Consider the following 26,287-nt stretch of genomic DNA (forward strand, 5'->3'; position numbering starts at 1 on the left):
CATCAGGCTCGGATCCTCCCGGAGCTGGGTGGAAGCACAGTTGGCAGCACCCGCACCCGGACTTAGAAAGACGTTTTCCCCACCTTCGGGAGCGGGGAGGTGAGGGACTGGCGGGCAAGAGTTGCAACTGGTCTGGGAAGCTGCAGAGAGAACTCTAGGGTAAGTGGTGTTCCCGCAACGGAGCCCAGAAGGGGGAGGAGGGAAGGGAGCAGGAGAAGGAAGGAAGGGGGAGGACAGGGAATGAATTATGCAAAAACAAAAATCCCCAACACTCCGCAGCGGAGGGAGAAGCTCCGCGTAGCGCTCCCAGGACGATCCCGCCCTGGTCTCCCGCGCCGAGCCGGCGGGCGCGAAGTTCTCTCGGGGAAGCAGAGAAACTCGGAGACCCTGCAGGGCCCCGCGGGCAGCCGGGCGGGGCGGGGCGCGCGGCCCCCCGGGGGCTGGAGCCCGGCAGCGGCCGCAGGGCCCGAAGCTCAGACGCCCGGCCTCCTCCTCCTCCCTCTGTGGCCCGGCTCAGCCGCTCCTCTCCGCCCGGGACTGCTGCCTCCGTCCCCGGGTGCCCGAGGCCGGCCTGACGCTGGGACTCGGGGCGAGCACGCTCACCTGGCCGGCCCCCTCACCCCCCCCCCCACCTGCCCTCCTTCCCCTCCCGGAATCGGGAAGCTTCGGGATCCGTAGGCGAGGAAATAACGACCCCTGCAGTTGCATTGCGGAAAATCTCGGCGGCGGCGGCGGCGCCAGTTGCGGGCGATGGAAGAGAGGCAACCGGGGGTTCTAGGGAGCCCAGGAAAATAGCAGAGGAGCAGGAAGTGCGCACGACGTGGGGAACCCAGTGGGCCCCAGCGCGCCCCAGCCCCGGCGCCCCGCCTTCGCGCTCGGCGGCCGGGACGCGTGGCCCGAACCCCTCTTGGCGGCGAAGGCGGCGCGCGCGGACTGGGGAACGGGGGTCGGCAGAGGCTGCCGGCAGCCTGCGGTTTCGGGCAATAATCCCTGCCTCTCTCTCTCTCTGTCTCCGTCTGCGGTGTCTGCTCGTTCCCCGCCCCCAGAAGCAGGAGGAGACCGACCCCGAGCGGAGCCACCCTCTGACCATGCCCCGGTGAGGGGGGCGGACTTCGAGGGCAACTTGTCGCGGACGCCGGGGCTGAGCCAGCGAGCTGCGAGCTGCCGCCGAGGCCCGGAACTGCGCGGCGCGGCCCGGCGGGGGGCTATCGTCTATGTCTTCTTGGGGCGCCAGGCGGATCGGGGTCCCGTTTTTGCAGGAAGAGCCCAGGGCTGGTGGCTTCAGGTGGCTGCCACCGCTGCTAGTGTTTCCACCGTCGGTGCGAGGAGCAGAGACGCGCGAGCGGGGAGACCTCGAAGACAGCGAGGCATCGGACATGTGTCAGCACATCTGGGGCGCACGTCCGTCGAGCCCGAGGGGAGATTTGCCGGAACAATTCAAACTGCGATATTGATCTTGGGGGTGACTGTCCCCGGCCGGCTGTCGGGTGGAGCGCGAGTGAGCGCTCGCTTGGGAGTGCGTGCGTGTGTGTATGTGTGTGCGCCGTGTCGGGCTCCCCCCTTCCCCCGGTTTTCCCGTCGAGTGATGCACTTGGAATGAGAATCAGAGGATGGAAATAGTCTGGGAGGTGCTTTTTCTGCTTCAAGCCAATTTCATCGTCTGCATATCAGGTACGGGACGAGCTGGAGGCATGCGCGGGTTCGGATTTCGCTGTGATGTTTGGCATGTCTGGGGGTTTCTGGTGTGAAGACGTGGGTCGGGGAAGGACGGGGTGGCACAGACCCTCTGGGTCCTGCGGGTTTGCTGTTTTCAGAATCAGAAGCCTTTTGAGCCCCAAGGTGTGTGTGTGTGTGTGTGTGTGTGTGTGTGTGTGTGTGTGTGTGTGTGCGAGCGCGCCCCCCCCCCCGCTTGTGTCTGTGCTGGGGGCAGGATCTGTGTGGAGTCCTGGAAAGGAGAAGCGTTGGGGACCAAGAAAAAGGAGGCAGATGGGTGTTGGTTTTCAACTGCTTCCCTGGCTGAGAACTCTGGCGCCGAAATCTGAGCACTCGGCAACCCCCACCTCCATCCCCTGGCTTTCAAAGTTCCCAAACTCGGTGATTCCTGGCTGGCAAAATGGACGCAGAGCCCAGCCCTGGTATCGGTGACCTGGCATCTGTGCACTTTCCAGAGGCTGCGGGGAAGATGCGGACTAGTGTGTCCCTTCTTCTCCATCCAGCAGGGACCAGAAAGATGTGAAAGTCCTCTTTGCCTTCCCCCAGACATTTGGGTTGTGACATTTGAAACCTGGTGGCACGCCCTTCTCCACCCCAAATAAAAGAGAAAAAAAAAAAAACCCACCTGAAATAACACAGTATCACAAATACTGCTTTAGACCCTGATCATTCTTAATCCCCAGTAGCAAGGATGTGCAGGTTCAGACACTGGTCTCACTCACGCCCCTTGTGCCAGCCTGGTGTTTGGGAAGCAAATGAGAACCCAGGGCATGGAGGTGGATGAGGGCAGGCTGGTGCACGCCTGTGCCTGGATGTTTGTGTGTTGGGAGGAATTGTGATTTCTGAGCAGTGTCTTTGTTGGTGCAGGACACTGGGAATGGGAGGGAGCTTGAGGAGAAGCCCCAGGACCAGCAGCATTCCCCAGTTCCTGGCTCCCCCCATTGGCCAGCACCTACTCCATTTCCCTCCACACCTGCCATTTAAGCACCCATGGTGAAGCCTGTTTGCACTGCCTGCATTCCCTGTGCAGAATTAGGGACTGAGACAACTTCCATGAAGTCACCAGAAGAGAGCAGGAACCTTGCCCCTCTGAGCAGATACAGCTGAACATCAGTGAGGTGAAAGGACAGCTGTCCCCACCCCATAGAGCCAGACCTGATTCTGGATAGTAAAAACCCTCTCTCTGCCCTTACCCTGGACCCCTTCCAAATATCACTATTTAGTTTCAACTCTGTCCTACTAAGGCAGGAATGGGAATCTGTTACCTGACGTGGCCCTATTTCGGGCTTGGCCACCCTGCTACAAATGTGGCTCTGTGAGTTATGTTGTGTACCTGGAAGACAAGAAAAAGTGCCCTGGGGCCACCCTAATTCCTCCAGCGGAAGCTCTTTTACTCAATCCTACATTTATGAATAAAAGCCCCCAGATGACTTGTAAGGGTTCACATCAGTCATACATTCAGGAATGGTCTCGGGAGCATCTCCCGAGGCCACATTTTACATCTTTCTCTTCTTCGTATCTATTTCAAACTCTTCCTCTTGTTCCACAGTATTTCACTAGTTATAAAGTAGCCTTTCTCTACCTTCCTCCAGCACCATGAATAATTTTCACATCCAATAAACCTTCTATATTCCTTTAAGATCTACAAAGAGGTAACATTCACAGAGGTTCTGGATTCCCCTGGCTGCCTCTTTGTCCCCAGCCTTTGCCCTGCATTTTGTCAGGTAGTGCCATAAGGAAAGAAGCTGAGGAGGAGTCTGTTCTTAGCCTCTGAGAGAGGCCTCAGTGGGATGCCTATCATAGCTGTATTTGATTTGCTGTATTAGCCAATAAATTATTCAAATAGAAACATTAAGAGGGGATTATTTCCAACACAGGCAGAGTGCTGTGGAGTGTGTGGCCTTTCACATATATTTACTAAATAATCATCACTGCTGCGTAATGAGAGGATAAAAGTGTGAGCAAAATTGCTAGCTATTAGCTGAACACAGAAAACTAGGTTAGCGTTCCAAATGCCTAGTTAAGATCTGCATTAATTTACACTTTATGAAGATATGTAGGCAAAGATGCAACATTCTGTATTTACACATCCATAAACTTAACTTCAAAAGGCCATTCTTTCTCATGGCCAAGGTGAACTTACAAGTAGAGCTACTCAATAAGACTCCTATATGTCAGTCTTATGATTAGTAAAATAATCAAAACTCACAGTTACCACAGTTTGGGGGACTTGGACTTCAGTCTTTGCTCCTCTGACAGCCTTAGGATGTACAGGAATACAAGACCCTAAGGGTGAATGATTATGCCTCACGGGGACTTTAGTGTGTCTTTCATTTCCATGTTTCCATGATTTGCAGTTTTAATTTACTCAGACCGAGCTTTACCAAAAGGACTATAACCCCGTGATCATAGAATCTCCTAAAATATAAATTTAAGAATATAAATAAAAAACAAAGCACTTCCCCACCATCTTAAAAGGAGTCTCCCTGCTCAGTAAGTGAGCACTAACCTTCACTGAGTCACCAGATATTGATGATTGATACATTAGTAAGGTTGATTCCATTATTGAGGAATACAGGCTGAAAAAAGCCAGCCAAAAATCTGCAGTGTACACATTTTGCAGAAGGAAAATTTTGGTAGTAGCTTTGGCCTATAGAACACATATTGACTGAATTTCATTTGTTAGCATTTGCTTCCAAGAACACTCTGGGGCTTTAGAGCTTAGTGATTTGTTAATGAAAGGTTCCAACACCCCTTTTCATCCTAGCCCCCAGATTGAAAGTATACCCAAGGATTTTTCTGTCTGTGCCTGTTGGATATATGGCTTAAAGTACAGCTTACCTGGGCTTGGCATATTTGTTGGCTCTGACTTAGTAATTTGGTTGGCAAATGGTACTGGAGGTCTGAGTGGTCAGGCTTAGCTGCTGAATAAGCAGCATGTGTGTCTTCCACCAAAGATATTGTATCAATTTTGGTCACTTAATGACAGCACAAGGCTAAAGAGGGAGTGTTATCTGGGAGTTCTGGCTCAGCACTAAACTCAGATATCATTTTACTGAAAATCTCAGGCAGCTAGGATCTCTGAAGAGACCAAGAGCGGGTAGAAGGGGGAGCTCACCAGAATTTTTCTCTGTGCTAGCAAGAGCATGATTCTCTTCCTACAAAAGCAGAGCAGATCAGCAAGAGAATGCTCAGCAGCATGAGAAGAGAATTTCCTGGTCAAAAGACAGCTGCCTAATTTAATTCCTACAATGCACCCTATTTCCCTTCTTATATAACTTCATTTCTTTTTTAGTTGATTCACAATAGTCATGGCAATGAGGATTTAAACTATATGATATTTTCATACATTTTAAATACACTGCAGATGTTTTAGCTTTATTCTTAGAATTGGTGGGGCAATTTCATAGATGAGACAACCAAAGCCCACAGATGTTTCTTCTAGAGATCCTTTATGTTTTGGTTCAAGATTTCTTTCAAATGTTTCCACTCAATATCTTTTATTTGGACATTTCTAATTAAAAACATAAACTGAGTTAAATGGATGTAAGTCTTACAGAGTTTGGAAATATACATTTAAGGCAATTACAGTATGAAGCTAGAATTCAGGTAGCATCTGAGTTGTACATTACTCTGGCAATCAATCAAATGCAACTCTTACTCTGGTGCCCCTCGAATCTTTTGATCAGCAATCCCTGTAATCAAGGAATATTTAGCACATTCCCTAGTCTGAAAATTGAAATGGTCTAACTTTAGTTTCTCTACACATAGAACAGGAATATTACTATACTTTGTAGTATACTACTACACTAATACAACAGTATCAATTATTTATTTATTTATTTTCTGACGCTGCATAGATTCGATTTATGGTAGAAGAGGGCTTTGTGTTCTATGTCAGAGGAAAAAAAGAAAAAGAAGAAAAGCCAAAAGAAAAGGATCATAAGGGACCACATTTTACAACATCAAATGGGAATCTCACTTTCAAGGAGGACTTGACTAATATTTTGAAATGTCCCTTAATTTTCCTTTCCATACAAATGAGACCAGTAGCATTAGGCTTTTTGCACCATTGTGAGTGTAACCCGTTTCATGCCTATGAAACTGATATTGAGATAATCCTTGAAGAGTTTAATCAGAAGGTAACCACATAGTTCTTAGCACCCAGGGAATCAGCAGAATCTGTTTCATTCTGTTTGTGGATTGAAAACCAATATAGACCCAACTTTAGAGTCTTCCAGAGTGGCAAACTGCATATGCATTCCAGATGGCTTGAAATAGAACATCCCATTAAACAAAACTGAGCCCACCCAAACAGACCACTCATCCAGTCATCTCATTAGCAACATGATTTCTTTAAATCCAGTTTTCAATGTGATGTCCTACAGCCCCTCCTGGACAGATAACCATCATCCTACATCAGTGATGGTGAACCTTTTAGAGCTTTCAATGATACAAACAGCCCACAGTGGCGCATGTGTCATAGGTTCACCACCACTGTCCTAGATGAAACTCTCCACCCAGTGAGTCAAGAAAGTCTTCCTAAGTAATATAAAATCCCAAGGGAAAAAAAATGTCATTGTGGAGAAACATTCCCTTTGGGCCAGGAGAAGACTTTGATTGCTGTTCCAGGAAAGGAAGTCAGTTACCTACCACCTTAACTTATTACCTTCATTAACCTATTTGAGCCTGGGGTTTAAGTCAGAAAGACATCTAGGTACCATAGGTGCATATGGTAGCAGGAATTATAGAAAGGGTGAAAATCTGAAGGCTCACTCTGCAATCCAGCCCTACCCTAATCACCTATGTGACTTTGGCTGATTCTTTTAACCTGTCAGATTTTCAGTTTCCTCATCTGTAAAATTAAAATTACATTTGCTTTGCTTGTTTCTAAAGGATTGTTGAGAGAAACATGAGCCTGATGCCAAACATTCTTTGTGCTTTCTAAAAGTAAAGTGTCTGTCTTTACTATATTGTGTAATGATCCATGCTTAAGACATAGTGTAAAACAAACTATACTTTGAGACATATCCATAATACAGTGATAAAAAATAGTATGAATAGGGGCTGGGGATTTAGCTCAGTGGTTTCACTGCCTGCTGTGCAAACGCAAGGACCCGAGTTCGATCCCCAGTACCAAAAAAAAAAAAAGAAAAAAAATAGTATGAATAGTGTTTAATTATTAAGATATAATTATGAAAGTTACAGTACCAAAATATATTGCAATAGAAGTCAATAAGGACAATGCATAATTGTTTAATACATGACATAAATTCTGTGGAAAGGAGCAATCTAGCCCAAAAAAAAGGGAGTTAATAGCTTGATGTTAGAGTTTGCAATGAAAGAGATGGGGAAGGAATAGGAATGGGTGGATGTATAGCAAGGATAGTTACAACTGAAATAAAAGTTTCAGTTTGGGAGATACTAGAATGTTGGGAGCTATTGAATTAGAGTATATGAAATGTTCTACTATAGTTATTATCTTTGTGATTTTTCTTTTTAAGTTATGGGTCTTTGTATTGATTCTACAAATTTAACTTGGTTAAAACTCATTTTCAATTCTAACATTGCTTTCAACTTTACACTGGTTTTGCATGTCTCCAACTACTACTGTACTAGTACTGCATAGTTTGCAGTCTATTTGATGTTACAGGTAGATTGGTGGGTGTTTGTTTGTTTGTTTGGTTGGTTGGTTGGTTAAGCTTTTTTGGTAAGTCTCAGCTTTCTATCAGTAATATGGAGATCATGGTTCATACAGGATAATTACAAAGATAGTGGAACACTATCTGTAAAATGCAGAGCATGGTGTCTAAAATGCAATAACCACTGGTCATATATATATATATATTACGAGAGTAAGCATAGGCTTTAGAATCAAGACAAGCCTACATGTGAATTATAACATTGTCATTTACTGTGTAGTGTTGAAATAAGTTAAGTTCTATGACCCTCTGCTTCCTCAGCTATAAAATGAAGACTGCAGAAAATACACATAAGAGCTGCCATAGTGCCTGGCATATAGTAGTCATGCAGTCAGTTAAAGCTACTGTCATAACATAATCAGTTTCATCATCATCACCACCACCACCATCGTCATATCAACACCAGTAATACTAATTGTTCTTGATACTTGGGCGAGTTCTTATAAATCTTAATTAATTATTCAGTCATTAAAGTATTGACGGATAACTTCACTGCAGGTACCAGAATCACAAAAATGAACAACACCTGGCTCTTAGTATTTATACAATAGCTCATGTGAGGTGACAGAGAGTTGTACAATGAGGTATCCTGTGAGTAGAAAAGAGGAGCAGTTAGCTCCATTCTTGGTGGCTGCAAGTGGGAAAGAGAGAATCCATACAGAGGAAAATGTATGAACTGGGCTTTAGAGATATATCGAATTTCAGAAGAACAGAGTCGGGGAAAATACTGTAAGGCAGGAATAGACTGTCCATAGGCAAGAAAAGATAAAACAAGCAAAATATCAGAAATATGGAGCACAGGTTTATATGATGAAATTGGAGATAAGGTCACAAAAACAAGATAAGGCCGATATAATGGTGCTTTCAAGCCGTACTGAGCAGGTTAGACCTTAGCTATTTGTAATTATGAGCTAAGAGGGAGGTAAGGAAAGTGGTATGTATAACCAAGTTTGTTTGCAACTTTCGTAAGAAACATTTATAATTTAATTACAATGAGCAATAACTTAAAAGTGCACCTCTTTGTCTTCTTAACTTGCCTACATGTATCCTTTGTCACAAACCCCTTGAAACAGTCCTGGCCTAAATAGATCAATTAGGCCATTATGCAACATCTTGAGTTACGGGGGTTAAAAGGCCATTTCTTATCTATAGGGTCCCTCATTTACCCTGATCTTTGAGATTTGATATTTTCATGTTAAGCAAATGTCTTCCATTTTGTAGCTCTATAGTAGTAATAATGCCTTTAGCATTAGATGAAAGCTAAAAGAAATGAATGTCTGTACACGCATCCGGGTCTCAGAGATGAATCGTGGGCCAAGCAGTGGATGCACTGTGTGACTTGAACCAGATGCCTGAAGTACTGTCCCACCTTTGCAGCAGTTTTACCTTATTACGTTTTGTGTGACTCTTATTTCCAGCAGACTCCATGGTCATTTGGGAGAATATGGTCATGTTCCACTACATTGTATACGCATTGCATCCTCCTAATGGTCCAGTTACTAGAGAGTGTAGAGACCTCAAAAGAAATAGTTTCCTTTGGCCATCCAATCATTTAACATTTACTGAGGGTACCCTAAGCTTGTCAGTCACTAAGGCACCAACAAAAATGAGTAAGACTGACATTCCCTCTAAAGACTCATCATCTACTAAGAGACTATTTTTGAAAATATTAGTAGTTGCAACAGAATGTGGAAAGTATTGCAGTGACTTGGTATGAAAAGTGTTTGAGGGAACAAAGAAGGATGTATGATTACTGATGGAGATGGGAAGGGCAGCAGAAGGAGAATAAGTAATGTTAATGGCAAGATGCTTGGGTTGTGTCTTGAAGGAGGCTAAAGTGTTGGCTTTAAGATTTTGACTGGTTAACTAGGAGGAGTGTAATGGGAAGTGATGACCCTAGGAAACAGCATCTGCAAAGGCGGGGAGATTAGAGAGGACATGGTAATGAATTCAGGATACCATCAAGAGGGAAACACGGCAACAAGTAGAGAGTGGAGTGATGGATGAAGTGGAGATGAAATAGTGTTTAGGAGATGAGTTCAGTAACAGTTACGCCTTATGTAGAATAATGTCAGATAAAAAAAATAAACCTCCCTTGCACCTCCACAGGAAAGGCCTCCTTTGAAAGCTCAAGAGGGCATGGAGTTTGTAGCCTTCTCTTCATCAGGAACAAACCCATCAGAGTGAAGTGCTTGGCCCTGATCCAGCCATGCTCCATTTGGCTAAGATTGAAAAGTCATTTTCCAGTGTTGTCTTTGGTTCCAGGTGGCTTCTCATAAGTTTTGAGGTATCTCAGATATAGATTACAGAGTTTATCTCTTCACTTACTTTATTGTTAGATATTTACACCCTGGAAAAAAAGAGTCAAGAATCTATCGACTGACCCTGGATTTTGCAATGTGTAAATTAGCGTCTTATTCTTTTTTGGTAATTACCAAAAATCCTTCCTGTAATTTTCTGCAATTTTCATCCCAAGTAACCTTAAACAAAACTTTAAGGGATTTCTGGCATGCAGGGACTGGGATAGAGCAGAGCAGGTCCCTAGGTGATGAGGGAGGGTCTACGTAGGACTGCCTTTATAGCAAAGCCATAATTACTTTGTATTAGCAAGATTGGGGTAGTAATGGGATAGCCAGTATTGGGGTTTGATTACATTTGCACTAAAGTCAAAATCAAGAGGGCAGCGGAAAGATATCAGTGGTTATAAAGAAGACAGCCTACAAATGCCTTTACCTTCTGATCTGGAAGAGGTGACACTTTTGTCATGGCAAGTACAAAATTAAACTTTAACTTTGTCCAATACTTCATGCCTGGTGGCTAAAGAGGCTGGCAGTGACTTTCAGGTGAAATTTCCAGAGCCAAGTCTTGCAATTGGCAGCAACGCCAGAGTAGGAATAAACACATTTACTGAAGGATATGAGTCAAAATATTTCCCTTCTGTTCTTCTCTCTTCCTGTTCTGCACACAGCTACCTTTCACCCTCCAGGCAAACAATTCTATGGTGGCACTGAGTGCATGAACATAACCCTTTCCTCTTCTGAGAGGCTGGGATGGTCATAAATACCTCATCAGACTCTTGAAATGAGCAGATCTAGTAATATATCTGTAGCAGGTTTTTTTTCTAGACTGTTTAATGTGTTTGTTCATTCATTCATTCAAGAACTAGACTATCAGGGGGGAGAGATGATGCAGGCAGCACTGTCAGCTCTTCTCCTGCTTTCGCTGCCTGTAGGTGTTTGAATGTGCAGAGTCAGAGAGAAAGGGAACCATCCAACGGAGTAACTTACTTAATAGTTTTCTGTTTCTATCTCAGACTCAGTTCCTATGTCTGTTTTACAAACCATCCTTATTTAAGACACTTCTAGTTTAGAATGTGTTTCATCTCCTTGATGTTCTGTGGCAATGGATTCATTGTTGTTCCCTTCTCCACATCACCCCTGTTCCTATTGGAGGAGGTGCCTTAGGATGTGGAGATGTCCAGCTTGGGAGAAACCAACAGTGTAGAGAGCTCCCTGCCTTCAGTTAATACTGAGCCAGAGTGTTTCAGGGGAATAGTCTACCCCACCCTTTAGTCTGAGGCAGAGCGATGCAGGAAATGACTCTGGTCCCTAGGGTTTTTTTCAGTCTTGTATCAAACACATTACCTCTCTGGCTTTTTGCATCAGAATATTGGTGTGCCTGGCTAGTTCTTTTGAGAGAGAAAAGCCAAGGGCCTCGGAAGCAAAATAGCAAAGCAGATTTGCTGACCTTGGGTGCAAACTCTGTCTGTAAACACCTAGTTGATCTTAGCAACTGTGAGGAAATGGTCAGTGGGAAGTTTTGTTGTTTGCTTGTCATTTTAATTACAGGGAGGAGAAGAGAGGAGGTTATGGAAAATGCTCCTATTGTTAACTCCTGATTAGATGAGTATAACTTTTGGGATTACGCTGATAGAAAGTGAAACATCTGTGGGCTTTGCATTTATATTGTATGGCCTGGGTGTGAATGGGAATATGTCACTTGCCATGCACATCTCATAGTAGACCATAATGACACTAGCTCTAACTTGCAGTGACTCAAACCCCTGCACAGTAAAATGTAAAATCATTATTTTTAATATCTGCAACAAGTAGAGCAGTTCTGTGAGATCATTTAGTTTGTTTCAGTGCAGTACAGTATATTGTAGTGGCAAAATAAGAGCTGCGTGCAACCTTAAACGTACAAATTGGTCTGGCCTTTTAATTTTTCAGTTTTTCTCCTGAGCTTAGAACTGCTGGAATTAGAGGTTGACTGAGCGAAGTACTTTTGTATTGTGCCACCTCTAAAGGTGTGTTGAGCAAATTAATGAAGGAGCATTCCTGCATTGGCTATATAAGCTAATCATGGATGCAAATGAGCTGCTCTTCCTTGATAGGTGCTTCTTACAAGATAAGATTATATACATGAAACTGTTTTAGTGTCACAAACATGAGTGATGGGGGGAATCACTGGATGTATTTTAATGCCAAGTATGATACAAGTGTGTCAAAAAAAATTAAAATACCTCAATTCCCCAGAGACCTCATCTTGATTTATGAAAGTTTAAAATTATAACTTTTTCAACCTTAAATATTTGGTACTTCATCTTTACATTGCATCTTAAGTATTTCCCCAGGTTGTTTTTTAGTTGTGGTTCAGGAAATCTTGGATTCTATAACAGATAAATTTCAAAATCTCAGTTACATTACAGACTAGAAGCTTAACTCTTGCTCACATTAATTGTTCCATTTGCATCAGAGTGTGTGTGTGTGTGTGTGTGTGTGTGTGTGTGTGTGTGTGTGTGTGTGTGTGTAGGGGCTTAGTGGGGGAAAAAAGGAGGAAAAATGCCTGTCTTTTGTAATGACTGGGGAATCTCAAGGCTGCTGGAGGCTATGCTACCTTCCAGACGTAGTTTCCACAGGTGTCCTAGGCTCAACATCAATAAGTATAGAAAAAAATGAAATGTGGGCGAGAATCACGCAAGAAGTTTTGACAAGGAAAGGAGGGAAGCTGTGTACATCACTTCCGGTCAGCCTGGTTCACATCATATTGCTAAGGAGCTGGGAATTGTAGAACAGCCTTGGGTCCAGGCACAAAGGGTCACTTTGCTTTCCATTATTTTTTTATTATATTTCCATAACAGTCTATTCATCTAAAGGAGCATTTTTATTGGTTCATGTTTGCAGTACACGATGTTTGCATTCCTTGTGTGGAGTTGGTACATGGACATAATCCATCTTAATTCCTCTTTTCATTCCCTCTTCCTCCTTTCCTTTTCCCACCTTCCATCTTTCTACCTCTTTCCCCTTTGAGAAATAACCATCTCCCTACTTTCTATTATCTACCTTTTATTTTGCTCTTTATTTATACTTTAGGTTTCTTATATGAGAAAAACCATGTGACATTTAAGCTTGTGTGTCTGATTTATTTCAGTTAACATTATGGTCTCCAAGTGCATCCATTTATCTACAAATGACTCATTTATCTTTATGGCAGAGTGCTACTCCATTGTGTGTAAATACGATATTTTCTTTACCCATTCATCTGTTGATGCACACATAGGTCATTTCCAAGATTTAGCTATTATGAATGGTGCTGCTATAAGCATGAGTATGCATGTGCCACTGTAATATGATGACTTCAACTCTTTCAGGAAGGTATATAGGAAAATAGCTGGGTCAAATGGAACTTCAAGTTCCGGGTTTTGCGGAATCTCCATACTGATTTCCAAAATGGTTGTACTAGTTTACATTCTCACCAACAGTGCAGAAGGGCTCCTTTTTCCCCTGACAAACTTGCCAACATTTGTTATTCTTTGATTTCTTTTAAAATTGAATCATATTTTATTAGTAGTTGTTTGCAGTGCCTGAAGTTTACATTCGTCTTAGGGAGTAGGTGCAAGTACATGACACAGCTTGAGTCTTGATTGGTGGCCATTTTTTCTGGTGTAAGATAGATTTCAGCTTTGTTTTCAATTGCATTTCTCTACTGGGCAATAGGGCTGAGCATTTCTTCATGTATTTATTGGCCATTTTGCACTTCTTCTGTACAATATCTATTCACTTATCTACATTGTCTCTAGTGCATGCCATTTTTGGTATCTAATTTTATCTCCACTGGTAATTATTTTTGTGATTTTTTTCTTTAATATAATCCTAATACTATAATTACTGGGTCATATAGGATGAAGTTTGCTATGATTTTTCCAAGTGATATCCATAAATAATATTTAACCTACTTATAAATTTCCAGAAATATGCTTGGATACCTTTAACAAGTAAGAATGAAAGTAGAATACTGACTAAATTTTCAAAGATCATTTCAACAATGGTCCACCATGGAACTATTAAACAAAAAATGTCTTTGGATTCAAGGTGTTATTTTGCTTTACAAGTTAGATCAGAGACAGGAAGCTGGTTAAGAAGAAAGCAAATATCTTTTCTGGGTCTAGAAATCTTAAGTATTATTTCTGGAGAATATTTTATGTTTTATAAGTTGGTTTGCTGAAAAAATGTTAGGAAAGAGGTTAAGATATATTAAATGTAGTGTTAGTTTGCTGCTACTAGCTCTGTGACGTGGAGTAAGGCATTTCGCTGCTTTGACTCCCAATTTTCTTTTATTAAAGAGGGTTGTTGGACTAAGCAATTTCTGGGTCCCTTTCTAACTTGTGATGTTAACAGACTTTTACAGAAGATTGTCTAAATTTTGAAAAGTCTGAGGCAACAAGATTTAAAATGCAAGAAGAACTTTCAAAACTGTGGAGTGAACACAAAAGTGGCAAATGACTTATGAGATGGGCAAGCTTAAAATAAAGTATTGTAAGAGAATAATTCAAATTACATTTATACAATGATGACGTTGTCATCCTCTATTAAGATTCTGGGAAAAAGTCTAGGGGTCATCACTGACTGCTACATAAAAGCATTTATTGAACACTTTGTACATTGTCTTATTATTTAAACTCAACTCTGCTGATAGTCATATGACCATAGGGAGTTACTTAATATTTCAACAAAGACTCACTTCCCTCATCTTCAATCTGGAGTTAACAGCATCTACCTGTGAGGTGAAAAGAGATTGAAATTTTAAAATGTAGCACAGTGCTTGCCACATAGAATACACTTCATAAACGGAGGGTTTTGCTATTTGTTAAGTCTGAAGCTAAAAGAAAAAAGACACATCAGGCAAAATTAGGCAGGAATTTGGCAATATCACATAAAGCACGGCCATTAAATGAGCCAGTGTATGTGAAAGCATTTAGCACAATGTATGTACGTAGCACACAATCATTTAAGGTCGTGTGAGTTTGATTCACAATGGGAAATTAAGATGTTTGCAGAATATTGTAAAGGTAATAAGGAAGACAGTCATGCTTTGTCCTAGAATGATTTTCGGAGACAGTCTACTGAGTCTGCTCACATTTTTCTTTAAATTTTTAATAATTTAATGCCACATATTTTCATTTTTATTTCTATGGTTTAAAGTGATTGAGGACACCAAAGTGTGAGGTTTTGTGTCACCCAGTAAAACTCTACCCTTAACAGTAGTGGCATAAATAGAATCCTGATTCAATAATTTGCTTATTGTTTTACCTCCTTAATCAATAGTGCAGAGCAATAAAGAAATGAGTCATCATACTCAAATCCATTTACAATAAAAGATATAATATTTCCCCTACATGTTCTAAAAGTGTCATTCATTTTTACTGAAATTTAACTACTTTTCTTTTCATTGTTCAATCTTGGGAGCTTTCTCCAAGTATTAATTTGCACACAGGGTAACCTTAATCATGCTTTTCCACCCATTTGTAACATGAAAATGTAGTTTTAACTTATATTTCAAATTCATGTGAGAGGAAAAAAATTAAATGATAATTAAAGGCTGGGCTGTTCCAAGGATTGAGACATGGTTTGTTTTCAAATATATGTGATCGCATATAGGACTCCAACTCGCCATGATCAAAAAAAATCTACACCTAGACGTATAATAGTCAAGATCCCAGAAACACAACAGAAGAACAAAATACTACAAGCAGTTAGGGAAAAGAAACAAATCACATACAAAGGGAAGCCCATCAGAATCACAGCAGACTTCTCAACACAAACCCTCAAGTCAAGGAGAGCCTGGAGTGAGGTATTTCAAGCCCTAAAAGAACACAGCCTCCAACCTAGACTGATGTAGCCTGCAAAATTATCTTTCAAAATTGGTGGGGAAATAAGATAATTCCACAACAAAGAACACCTGAGAATTTTAATGAATACCAAACCAGCACTCCAAACAATCCTAAACAAAATCCTGGAAAAAGGCAATGAAGGTGACAACTCCATGAGGCCCAACAGAGCAAATCCACCAGGCAAGGCAAGAAATTAAAGGGAGAGGGGGGAAAATAAAAAATAAAAGAGCCAATAACAGGAAAATAACATGACAAGGATAAGCCAATACATATCAGTTATAACCATCAATGTTAATGGCCTCGACTCACCAATCAAAACAAATATATGTGATCTGAGAATTTCAGCAAAAGGCATAAAAGAAAAACCAACAAGAAATAGGACAGATGATAAATGCTGTCTGGATGTTAAGTAAAAACAAGCAAACTGTGACCTCAGCATGCTGCTAGGGAGTTTGCCCTCATGCTTTTCTGAGCATTTGGGGATTTGTGGGATTTTTTTCCCCCAAATCACATTGGTTGAGGCTGGATTATAACTGAGATGCAGAGATTAATGGCTTGTTGTCACTAATCCACTAAACCCCTATTCCTGTTTCTCTTAAATTGATTGAACTTCAGAGAAGCTGAGTCCCAAGGACAAGTAACCAAGAATCAGGGAACCTTCCTGGAAAATCATCATTTTTTACCTTAGGGCATTCCTCATTAGCTGCTTGTAGATCCTAATGCATTGTTTCAAAATCTCTCTTTTTAAAAAAGGACATTTTTACATGACTATTTAAAAAATAATAATGTAGATATAATCCAATTTTAAATAATTTATGAAAATTAATTATTAATGCCACTATTGTTAATACACAGGTTTAACATATAAATTCATGTGAGATAAATATGTGGTTTGTGTGCTTTAAAATAAGGTCCACCATAGCTAAATAGATGCATATTGAGGCCATACTCTTAAGTGAAATAAATAGGACACACATGTGTAAATACCGAATAGTTTCTCTAACGTGAGAAACTGAGAATGTAAATAAGGATTAAAAGAATTAATGACTAATAATTGATACTTTGAAACAGGAAAAGGTCTAAAGGGGTAGGGGTGGTGGGAGGAGATGGGGAAAGGAAAGAATAGAAAGGAAAAATTATGAGAAAAGAAAAAAAAATGAAAACGAAGTCTATGTCAATAGGGAAGGGTGGAGGGGGTGAAGGGCACACAGGTAACAAGGAAAAAATAAGAACCAAGATTCATCATGTACAGGTACAAGCACCCAATGATAAATGTAAATGTATTGTATACCTAAAATGTACCAATAAAAGAATTTAAGCAAAAGAAAAGAAAAGAAACAAAAAAAATAAGGTCCACCTAAAAAGGCTGGCAAAATGATATGAAGCTAATTATATGCATAGATGGATAGATATAGCATTAATAAAATCCACAATTTTATACTGCCAGTGAACTTAAATTGGAAGAAAATGAAACAACATTCAAACTTACAATTATTTTATTATCAATCCAGTGCTCTTACAAATAATTAGTAGGGAGATAAAAAGACGAGAGACATAGTTATATAGTTGGGAAATGTTGACTGAGAGAAACATAATTTAGGGAGAGACAATTTAGAAATGAGGTTTAAAATATATTTTGTTCAGCTGTTAAAAACACTGACTTTTTTTTTTTTCATACCGGGGATCGAACTAGGGATCTTGTGCCGTTGAGGCAGGCAGTGCCACCACTGAACTAAATCTCCAGCCCTCTGAAATTTTTTTAATGTACTGAGAAACAGTAGTTTGCACTGAGAGTGACTAGCAGCTGTATTTGAGCTGACACTCTGCCTCTTACCTCATATAAGCTGGCAGGCTTTGGGTAAGTTAACTGCTTTTTGCATCTCAGTTTTCTAATCTATAAAATGGGAATAACATAGTTACAGTGACTTTTACCCCCTCCATAAGTGTTAAATAACATGTGGAAATAAAACATGTATCATTACTATGGAGCAGATATTGGCTTAATAAATGTGACTTTTTAGTAGCTTCACATTTAGAACACATGGAATGAAGCCAGCCACAGCTTCTTAGCAAAGGGGATGCCCGATTTTTAGAGAACATTGTGCTAGAAGCTTAAAAAACCCACAGCAACTCCCACTGGCTCTACAAGAAAAGAACATACGTTGTTTAAAGGCACAGTTTAAAATCTTCCACGATACACCACCAAGCTTTCTCATTTGCTTACACAACATTCTGTGACTACTTTTGTGAGCACTTTCACCCAGGACTTTGCATCTGTGCTGTGTTTCCCACCTTGTGACTCACCTGAACCCCATGGGAGAGGGACCCCACACATTCTCCATGTCCCCCAGAGGCTGCTTCCTGTCCATCTGGCCTGCCAAGGTCTCATTCCTCTTTGCCCCGCCAGACGCATGGTCTTAATCCCTGTTCGGTCAGGATTCCTCCAGGCTGCTGGCATATCCTCTCCCCACCCCTTTCACTGCATGCTCACTGGTGGGGTTTTACTCCCCAATCTGTATCAATCATTTTTACCCCGTCTTCACAAGTATTATCTACTGATTTAAGTTGTCTTTCCTCTTCCGTGACCTATCCTGTTGTTTCCAGAGATACTGAATCTCAAACCAGGGCATAGCAAACAACACAATGTGTGCCAAATTGAATCTACTGCCAGAATTTATTGTTTTTCATAAAGCCAATTATTTAATTGAAGCTATACAAAAAGAGGCAGTATAACTGATAAAATTAAGGAAAGAATATTTACGACGTCCCAAAGGGTGTAAAGTAGGAGTAAGATACATTGCAAAACACTGTGTGAGAAATAAAACTCTTAAGCTGTAAGGAGAAATATAACATTACACAGAATACAAAATACAAAGACAGAAATAGAAAAGGATTATGTGTACTCCAAAGTCTGAAAGTTATTATTAATGACCAGATATTTAGATTTAAATTTACAGTTCCTGTCTATGAGAGCCATTATTACTGTACAAATCTTCCTAAACATCAGGCAGTCTTTTCCAGTTAACCATGTACAGCATCTTCTTCCCCAGTCTTTGGCCATCTCTGATGTGATCATGTCACTATGACTAATCTTACTTCTGAACTTTACACCGTAGAATTTGTCCGCTGATTCAAGCAGGTCAGGCCTAAAAGTAGTTGTAATGAACTGAGCATGTACAGCAAGTTCCATAATCATGTCCAACACTGCCTTTAAACAAAGTTTTATTGCAACACAGGTAAGCTGTTATACCACCAACCGCAGTTGAGTAGTTACAACACTTACCATATTGGTTTCAAAGTCCAAAATATTTATTCTCTGGCCTTTAAAAAAAGAAAATGTGTGACACTCTAATAGAACCAGTCAATTAAAATGTTTCCAATAGGTAGAGGAATAAATTTAGGTTGCCTGGAAAATCCATTTTCTTCAATAAATGGTTGTTTAAACTTTAGATGAAATATGGAAATTTTGAAAAACCGCAAACTTTAGAAATGTCAGAACTATCTATTTTGTAGATGAATTGGTGGTTTTTACTACCCAAAAGTGATTCCTCGAGTACCTACCACTTCAGAAACAAAAAAGAGAATTCTCAGTTCATGCTGTTTGGATTTAGAAAGCTCCCTTCACAGAAAAAAGCATGGGGTTACTCGAGTCCTGCCTAGAAAATCATTCTGGTGGGAAGCCACTCTCCCTGAGGGCTCTGTTTGTGCTGGGGAAGGCAGATTGGCAGGGAAGGAGCAAGCTTTCTGAGAATACTATTTGGCTGCCAGCTCTTTTAAAAAAATAACCCTTATCCTTTGGGAATGAAGGCCAGACCATATTCAGAAATAAGAACATCACCAGGAGAATAAGCAATTTTAGGAACGACAACCTGAGAAATCAGACCTCTCCCCTGATGATTGAAGCAGGCCAGACTCATAACCCAGGCCAAGATCAGTTTCTGCACACAGAGAGAGGATTTTCTCCCAAATAATAAGCTGCATAAGTTGTGGAGGGCTCTGGGAAATGATTGCTGCCCTCCCTAGATAGATGGGGAAAATGAAGTCCAGAAGCAGCAGCTTAGGCTGACCACAGAGGGCATGGGTTCTGGCGAGGGCCCCGAGGACCCAGCCCTCTTAGACACAGCATTCACTAAGAAGCTTCTAAGGCAGCTTTCATAATGTTGTGAGAGAGAATTTTGGAACTCTAGGACAAAGGGCGGGCAAAGGCTGATATATGGACCATTTGCTGTCCTCTGCCCATTTCTATAAGCCCCACAAACTAAGAACGTTTACATTTCCAAGTAGTTAGGGAGAAAAACATCAAAAGAGGAAGAATATTTCATGGGGCATAAAAATGATACAAAGTCAAATTTTGGTCCATAAATTAAATTTCACTGAAACACAGCTATACCCATTCCTTTATGTATTGTCCCTTATCTCTGGCTACTTTTATGCTACAGTGGAAGAGCAGAATAGTGATAAAAGAGCTTATAGCTACCAAAGCTTATGTTATTTACTATCTTGCCATGCACAGAAACATGTTTGCTAACCCCTCACCCACCATAGAATATGTGCAATATCATAATTAAAATCCATTGTATTGAAACAGTATATATAAAATAAAATCTACTCATTTTAAGCCACCTGTTTGATGAGTTTGTAGAAGGGACACGGTCCTGTAACAACCACCAAGATCAAAACATAGAACATTTCCTTCACTTCCTGTATTTTCCTTTCTTTGCAGTCATTCCCTGCCTGATCCTTGAACTCAGGTCATCATGAATCTGATCTCTAGTGACAGCTTCTAAGTCTTTATTTTCAAAGCTTTTAGAGCACTAGAGACAGTGTTGAAGAGAGGTGAGCGTGAGAGTGTGAAGTTTGGTTAATGTTTTCACTTGATTATTCCTTAATTCACTTCAAACACCCACTCCAAATAGCCACTTAACTATTCAATATTATTAGACGCTAACAGGCACAGTGCAATGAGCTCTCCATTTATATCACTTAATCTTTTAACCCTACGGAGGAATAGTCATTCATTTTGTATTTTATTTAACTACTAAAACACAAAAATATGTTTAAATGCCCCAAGAAGCTGTAGAGTTTGCACTCTGAAAGATTAAAAGCTAGATTTTAGCCCACACTCTACCCCTTACAAGCTGGCAAGTTTTGGTTCAGTTACTTTCTTCTGCATCTCAGTTTGCTAATCTGTAACATATGAATCAAAATAACCACCTCAGAAATTTTGAGAGGACACAGAGGCATCCTGTTTAACTTAAAGAGGGCCCACAGCTGTGAAGGCGTAAGCTAAGACTTGAACTCTGATTTGTCTGAATCTAGAGTGTAAGGTTGGCCATCATACCAGGCTTCACTACAAATCTGCTTAAGGGTATAATATCAGCTTTCTTTTTTCAATAATGAGGATTGAAGCAAGAGCTTTCGCACTGAGCTGCATCCCCAGCCTTTTTCTTCTATTTTGAGACAGGATGTCATTAAGTCACTAAGTTGCCCAGGCTGCACTCAAATTTGTAACCCTCTTGTCTCAGCCTCTCAAAGTCCTGGCCCTACAGGTGTGCAACAAAATTCTCAGTGTAATATCAACCTTTTATAGGAGAATGATATTCAGGTTAAGTAACTGGTCCAAGTCATTAAGCTACTGACTGCTGAAGTCAGGATTTGAGCCAAGATCTCCAACAAGTAGAAGACATAAACTAGAAATGGATTGAAACACGTTGTTTGGAAAAACCACCTTACCAATGAATGAACTAAAAGTCCTGTGTTAGTGAGTTCTAAATAATGCAAAGGTGTGTGTGGCAGTGGAAGAAAAGCAGCCTTAAGCCAGATGTACTTTTGCTGTCTAAATTAATGGATATTCCAAGACTATTTAATTTACTATAAACAACTAATGGTTGTAAAATACTTTGAAAAACACTGAGGGGTGCATCCGCACCGGGCAGTATCAAAATTAAAATCACCCTTTGAATCCCTTCATAAACAGCATTCTATCTTCGTTGGTCTGTTTAGATTGAGAAGATGAAAATTAAAGTCTCCAAAGAAAATCTCACAGTGTATTCTCTTTCTCTCCTTCCCCTTATACCTATGAAGATTGATCCATTTTACCAACCCCTATTTGAATGATTTTGCTACATTTCTTCAGTGCTTTTTTTTTTACCAACTGCATGGCACCCAAATGGTGCCTCCTGGTATGGTTATTCCAGTTTTCTGGGAGCGTTCCACCAGAAGCCCTTCCTGTAGTCCCTCCTTACAACCTTGGCCAGGAAGCTGTGTCTGTTGGGGTCCTTTATGATGAACAGGAGAACTTCTTCAAGACTCCTATAACTGAAGAGAAATTCATTAAAGCATTTTTCGTGCTCACAGAATCTAAGGGTGGTCCAAAGAATTGGAGTTGGAGGCAACATTTACAATTACTGTAGAGAAGACCCTGGCTTCTGCCATTCTGGGTGTTGGGGAGAAACAACCAGATCCTATTGTTGATGTGGACTGGGCACCAGAGTTCCCTGGTGTCTGGGAAGCTGGACATTTGTACCACTCACCTCACCAGCATGTCTTAGTAGACATGTATACTTGAGCATCTGAATGGTCAACCTCAGGCACATTCCTGTGTCCCGTTAAAAAGAAAGTTCAGGATGCTACCTGGGTAGGATGGAGCACAAAAGACAGGAAATGCTCCAGGCAAGGTGGGTTACCTTGAGTAATGACCTCTCAAAGATGTCTATGCCCTCATCTTGGAAACCTGTGAATATGTGACTTCCTAAGAAAAGGGGACTTGCCAGGTATGATTATGTAAAAAGTATTTTAAACCATGAAGATCTCTCATCATTATCTGGGTGGACCTAATGTGATCATAGGGTCCTTGTAAGAGGGAGGCACTAAGCTCAGAGCCAAAAAAAGAAATGGGATGACAGAAACCAGTTGGATTGATAGAGGAAGGGGGTCATGAGCAGAGCAGTGAGAAAGGTCTGTCATAGCTAGAAAATGGAGAAAAATGGGGTTTCCCCTAGAGCCTCCAGAGGGAACACAGGCCTGATGCCACCTTGATTTTAGCCCCCTAAATCATGTTGCACACGTCTGAGCTCCAGAACTGTTACATAATCAATTTATGTTATTTTAAGCTCTGAAACTTATAGGAATTCATGGCAACAGCAATAGAAGGAAGTAATAGACATAGGACAGGTTTTCATGATGTGATGGGAATCCAGAAAATATGACAGTTGTTTGGCACAGTAACATTGAAAGAAAAATGGGAAAATTGTCTTCTACATCCAGTTCATAGGGTTTTATCTCTCCACCCTGTATCTCTCCTGAAGCTAAGGTAGATGAACAAAGCTCAGTAACATTACTTGTGATTATTTAGTTTGTTCATTTACTTTATTCATTCTATGATTTATTCAACAAAAGTCCTAATCATTGAATATTTACAGGAGTTGAGTACCAAGGACTGTGAAGGATTTTGTGGTTACATAGGAAAATGAAGACTAAGATATAAGACCACCACTCAAGAAGTTCTTAGACACTGTGTTTGGACTTACATTATTCCCTTTACATCAAATGCCACCAAAAGTCTATACTAACAGGGTTCTGAAAAACATGAACCATCTGATTTAGAATGTCCAGATAATACCAGAAGTAGAGTCCCAACAATTTATATATGTATGAATTATACTGGAATGGATAATTTTTTAAAAGTTGAGTATCTATTACGATAGTAGTCAACGTGAATTTATTGCTTCATATGTGTTAAAGGTAGTAGTAAATGTTTTATATGCCTTATTTTTATAATAGCAATCCCTGTTAAAATTAGCCCCATTTTACAGATAATAACACTGAGACATAGGAAATATGACTAGAATACACATGGGTAGTAATAAAGCTGGAATCTGAACTCCAGGCTGACTCCTGGGTCTACACACTTTGTAGCCCGCCTGCTTTTCTGCTGTGCCTTGGACTAGAAGATAGAGATTCAAGTGTATAAGAAAAATTCTGACATAAGTGAAGCTTAAAAGGTAGTAGACAGTAGGTAATATGGAAACACAGATGAAAGATTTCATACTTTTGCAGTTTGACTGATTTTAAAGGGGAACCCCCATCATTTGGATATATAATTTCCAACACACTTGGTAACAGATTATTACTTTACAACCCAAAATAAGAACAACCCCTATGTCACTTTCACTAAGCAAGATGCAAAATTGATTCTACTAGGTTGTTTCAATTTTAAAACTCATAGTTCATGAGAAATACTTGTGAATCATACACCCCTTTTCATTCTTTCCTCTTCCATAACAAGTGAATTCTTTGATCAGTGGTATTGTTTACCACTTGCAGACTCTTGCTGAAAATATAAGGGTCAGAGAGGGAAACTGGGCATCTCCAGGACCCTGTTCTAAGCTGAGCCTGTCTCCTCTCCAGTGCCTCATTGGCACCTGCATTGAAAATGTCAAGCCTGGCTGCACTGTGCCCGTGGACACGCAGCTATCACTTGTCATTGCTAGCTTGAGTATTTTCAGTGTATGCAATTCTTTGCCCACTGAACCAGGGACTACATCTTGCACAAGTGGAGCCCAAGTGTTCTGCTCCTTGTTTGGGGAGCTGCTGTTTGTTGAATTCTTGCTCAGCAGTCCTGTTGACAGATGGTGTGACTTGCTCATTAAATTAGAATCTTCCCCACTCCAAGGGCCCCAGGCACGTTAGGAGAAAGGTTTGGTGGTGTTTTCTAATGCTGAATGGTCTGCAGCTCCGGAGCATGAAGATAAATATTCCACTTCATTGTGCATCCACTAACTTAAGCCTTACTGGGTCTGTTCCCTTCGTGTTGACAGGGCACATTTACAAAAGTGAAGTGAAGTGCTTTTAGGCACCCAGCTCCTTCATCCATCACTTTCTCTTGTACTCTGCCAGCTTGGCCCTTTACTCTGAGACTTGTCTTCATAGTGTTTTATGTCAGTGACATACAATATCATGAATCCAATAGAGACCTTCATAGTGCAGAGTTCAAGGCTTAACTTTGTCTTGTAGACAGCATTGTGAAAGGTTTATTTGTTTGGAGAGTTGATTGGAAGAAAAGACAACCATGTATGCAAAGAGGGGGCCTGATATAAAGCCAGAGTGGCTCCCTCCCAGGCAATAAGCATGATCCAGAGCAAGAATGTTAACATGTGCATTTGTCCTAAGAACAATGGGAAGTCATAAGATGACCTTAGGTTAAGGGTTTTACATGATCATCTTTGCATTTTTAAAAGACCTCGCTGGCTAAAGAGTTGCAGATTTTTGGACAGTGAGTAGAAATAGAGAAAGATGACCTTGACTTTGAGAGGGACACTCAGAAGGCTCTTGTGGCTGTCTGGGTTAGAAATGAAGGTCACCTGATGATGGTAGTGATGAATATGGAGAGCAAAGGGGAGAATCAGGAGCTGTGTGGGGAAGAAGTGGAACAACAGAGTCTGATGAATTGCATATGATGGGGGTGAAGAGCAGTAATGAATCGAAACAAGGGCCAAGTTCTGGGTCATGAACAAAGTGGATGGTAGTGGTATTCATAAAGCACAGTGAGCGAGAAAGCTACCATACAAAGCACAGGCTCTGTATTGAGTCACTCAGAGAAGTGCAAGACATCTTAAAGTGGAAAGAGAGATGCGGAGTGGGGAGAAAGGAGAGAAGTAATAATAAAGGAGAAGGCAGTTCTCTCTCCTAGGGTGTGTACTGGGGCATAAATCACAAACCTACTACTACTACTATATTTAACTAATATTGAATAGCTAATATTGATTGCTTGGTGTATGTCTAAAACTTACAGCCATCTTCAATCCTTACAGAAACCATGCATACAGTTTCAGGCATCATCCCTGTAGAGCCAAACAGCCTGAGATTCAGAGGTATTAAATAGTTTAGCTGAAGTTGGAAAACTAATGTGTGGGCAAGGTGGGATTTGAACCTAAGCTTTTATGGCTATAAATATATCGTAACTCTTAGAGAAAATGATCACCCCATGAGACAAATAGGTGAAGGGTTAGCATGATGTGTGTAAAAAATAAAGTACTGAGATAATGGAGAATCTGATGAGAGGTCATAGTAAGACTATTTCATGGAAAATTGGTTTGGATGAGGTTGGTTTTGGATGAGACTATATGTGCTAAATCTTTGGGTATAAGCATATTAATTTCAAGGAGGGAATCAATAAATAAGATTAACAACATTTAGGGTGAAGAGGGCACTTAGGAAAAGGCACAGGAAGTGGCTCTTTAAAACAACATTCTACCTCACAGCCTTTGATGATGCTACTTTGCCAGTGAGGTGAAGTACAATGCTTACCTTGACCCACCTGACCAGCATATGTTAGACACAGCCTTACTTCCTGTCTTACCTCTGTGTACCCTCTGCTTCAGGCATAAAAGATCTTCCTTTCCCCTCTTCCCCCGTTCCCATCGCCCCTCTATTCCTTCCTTCCTACCTGTCTCCCTTCCTTCCTTCCTTGTCTTCTTCCCTCCCTCTCTCTGAATCTTTCTCCCTCCTTTTCCTTTTCTTCATCCCTCCGTCCTTCATCTTCTTTTCCTTCCTTCTTTTATTAATTATTACATTCACCATTCATTCAGCAACCATAAATTTAGCTACTATTAAGTTCCAGGAACTGTTTAAGTCCTCATGGTATAAGATGGACAACCTCAATTTAATCATGGGTGTCTGTAATTCTTGGTCTATAATTCAT

General features: G+C 41.0%; 1 protein-coding gene across 1 annotated transcript in view; it reads left to right on the plus strand.

Annotated features, from left to right (window-relative positions):
- The first annotated feature begins 425 nt into the window (after positions 1-425).
- Positions 426-26,287, plus strand: part of Ca10 (carbonic anhydrase 10 (inactive)) — a 508,909-nt gene continuing 483,047 nt past the window's right edge. The window contains exon 1 of the mRNA XM_013077742.3: positions 426-1,671. Within this exon, the coding sequence (XP_012933196.1) occupies positions 1,611-1,671 (61 nt within the window). The 5' untranslated portion in view covers positions 426-1,610. The remainder of the gene's footprint in view (positions 1,672-26,287) is intronic.

The sequence above is a fragment of the Heterocephalus glaber genome, unplaced genomic scaffold (genome assembly GCF_053883595.1).
Source record: "Heterocephalus glaber isolate CG9 unplaced genomic scaffold, H.glaber_assembly_v1.0 deba00001773, whole genome shotgun sequence".
Taxonomy (NCBI): Eukaryota; Metazoa; Chordata; class Mammalia; order Rodentia; family Bathyergidae; genus Heterocephalus; species Heterocephalus glaber.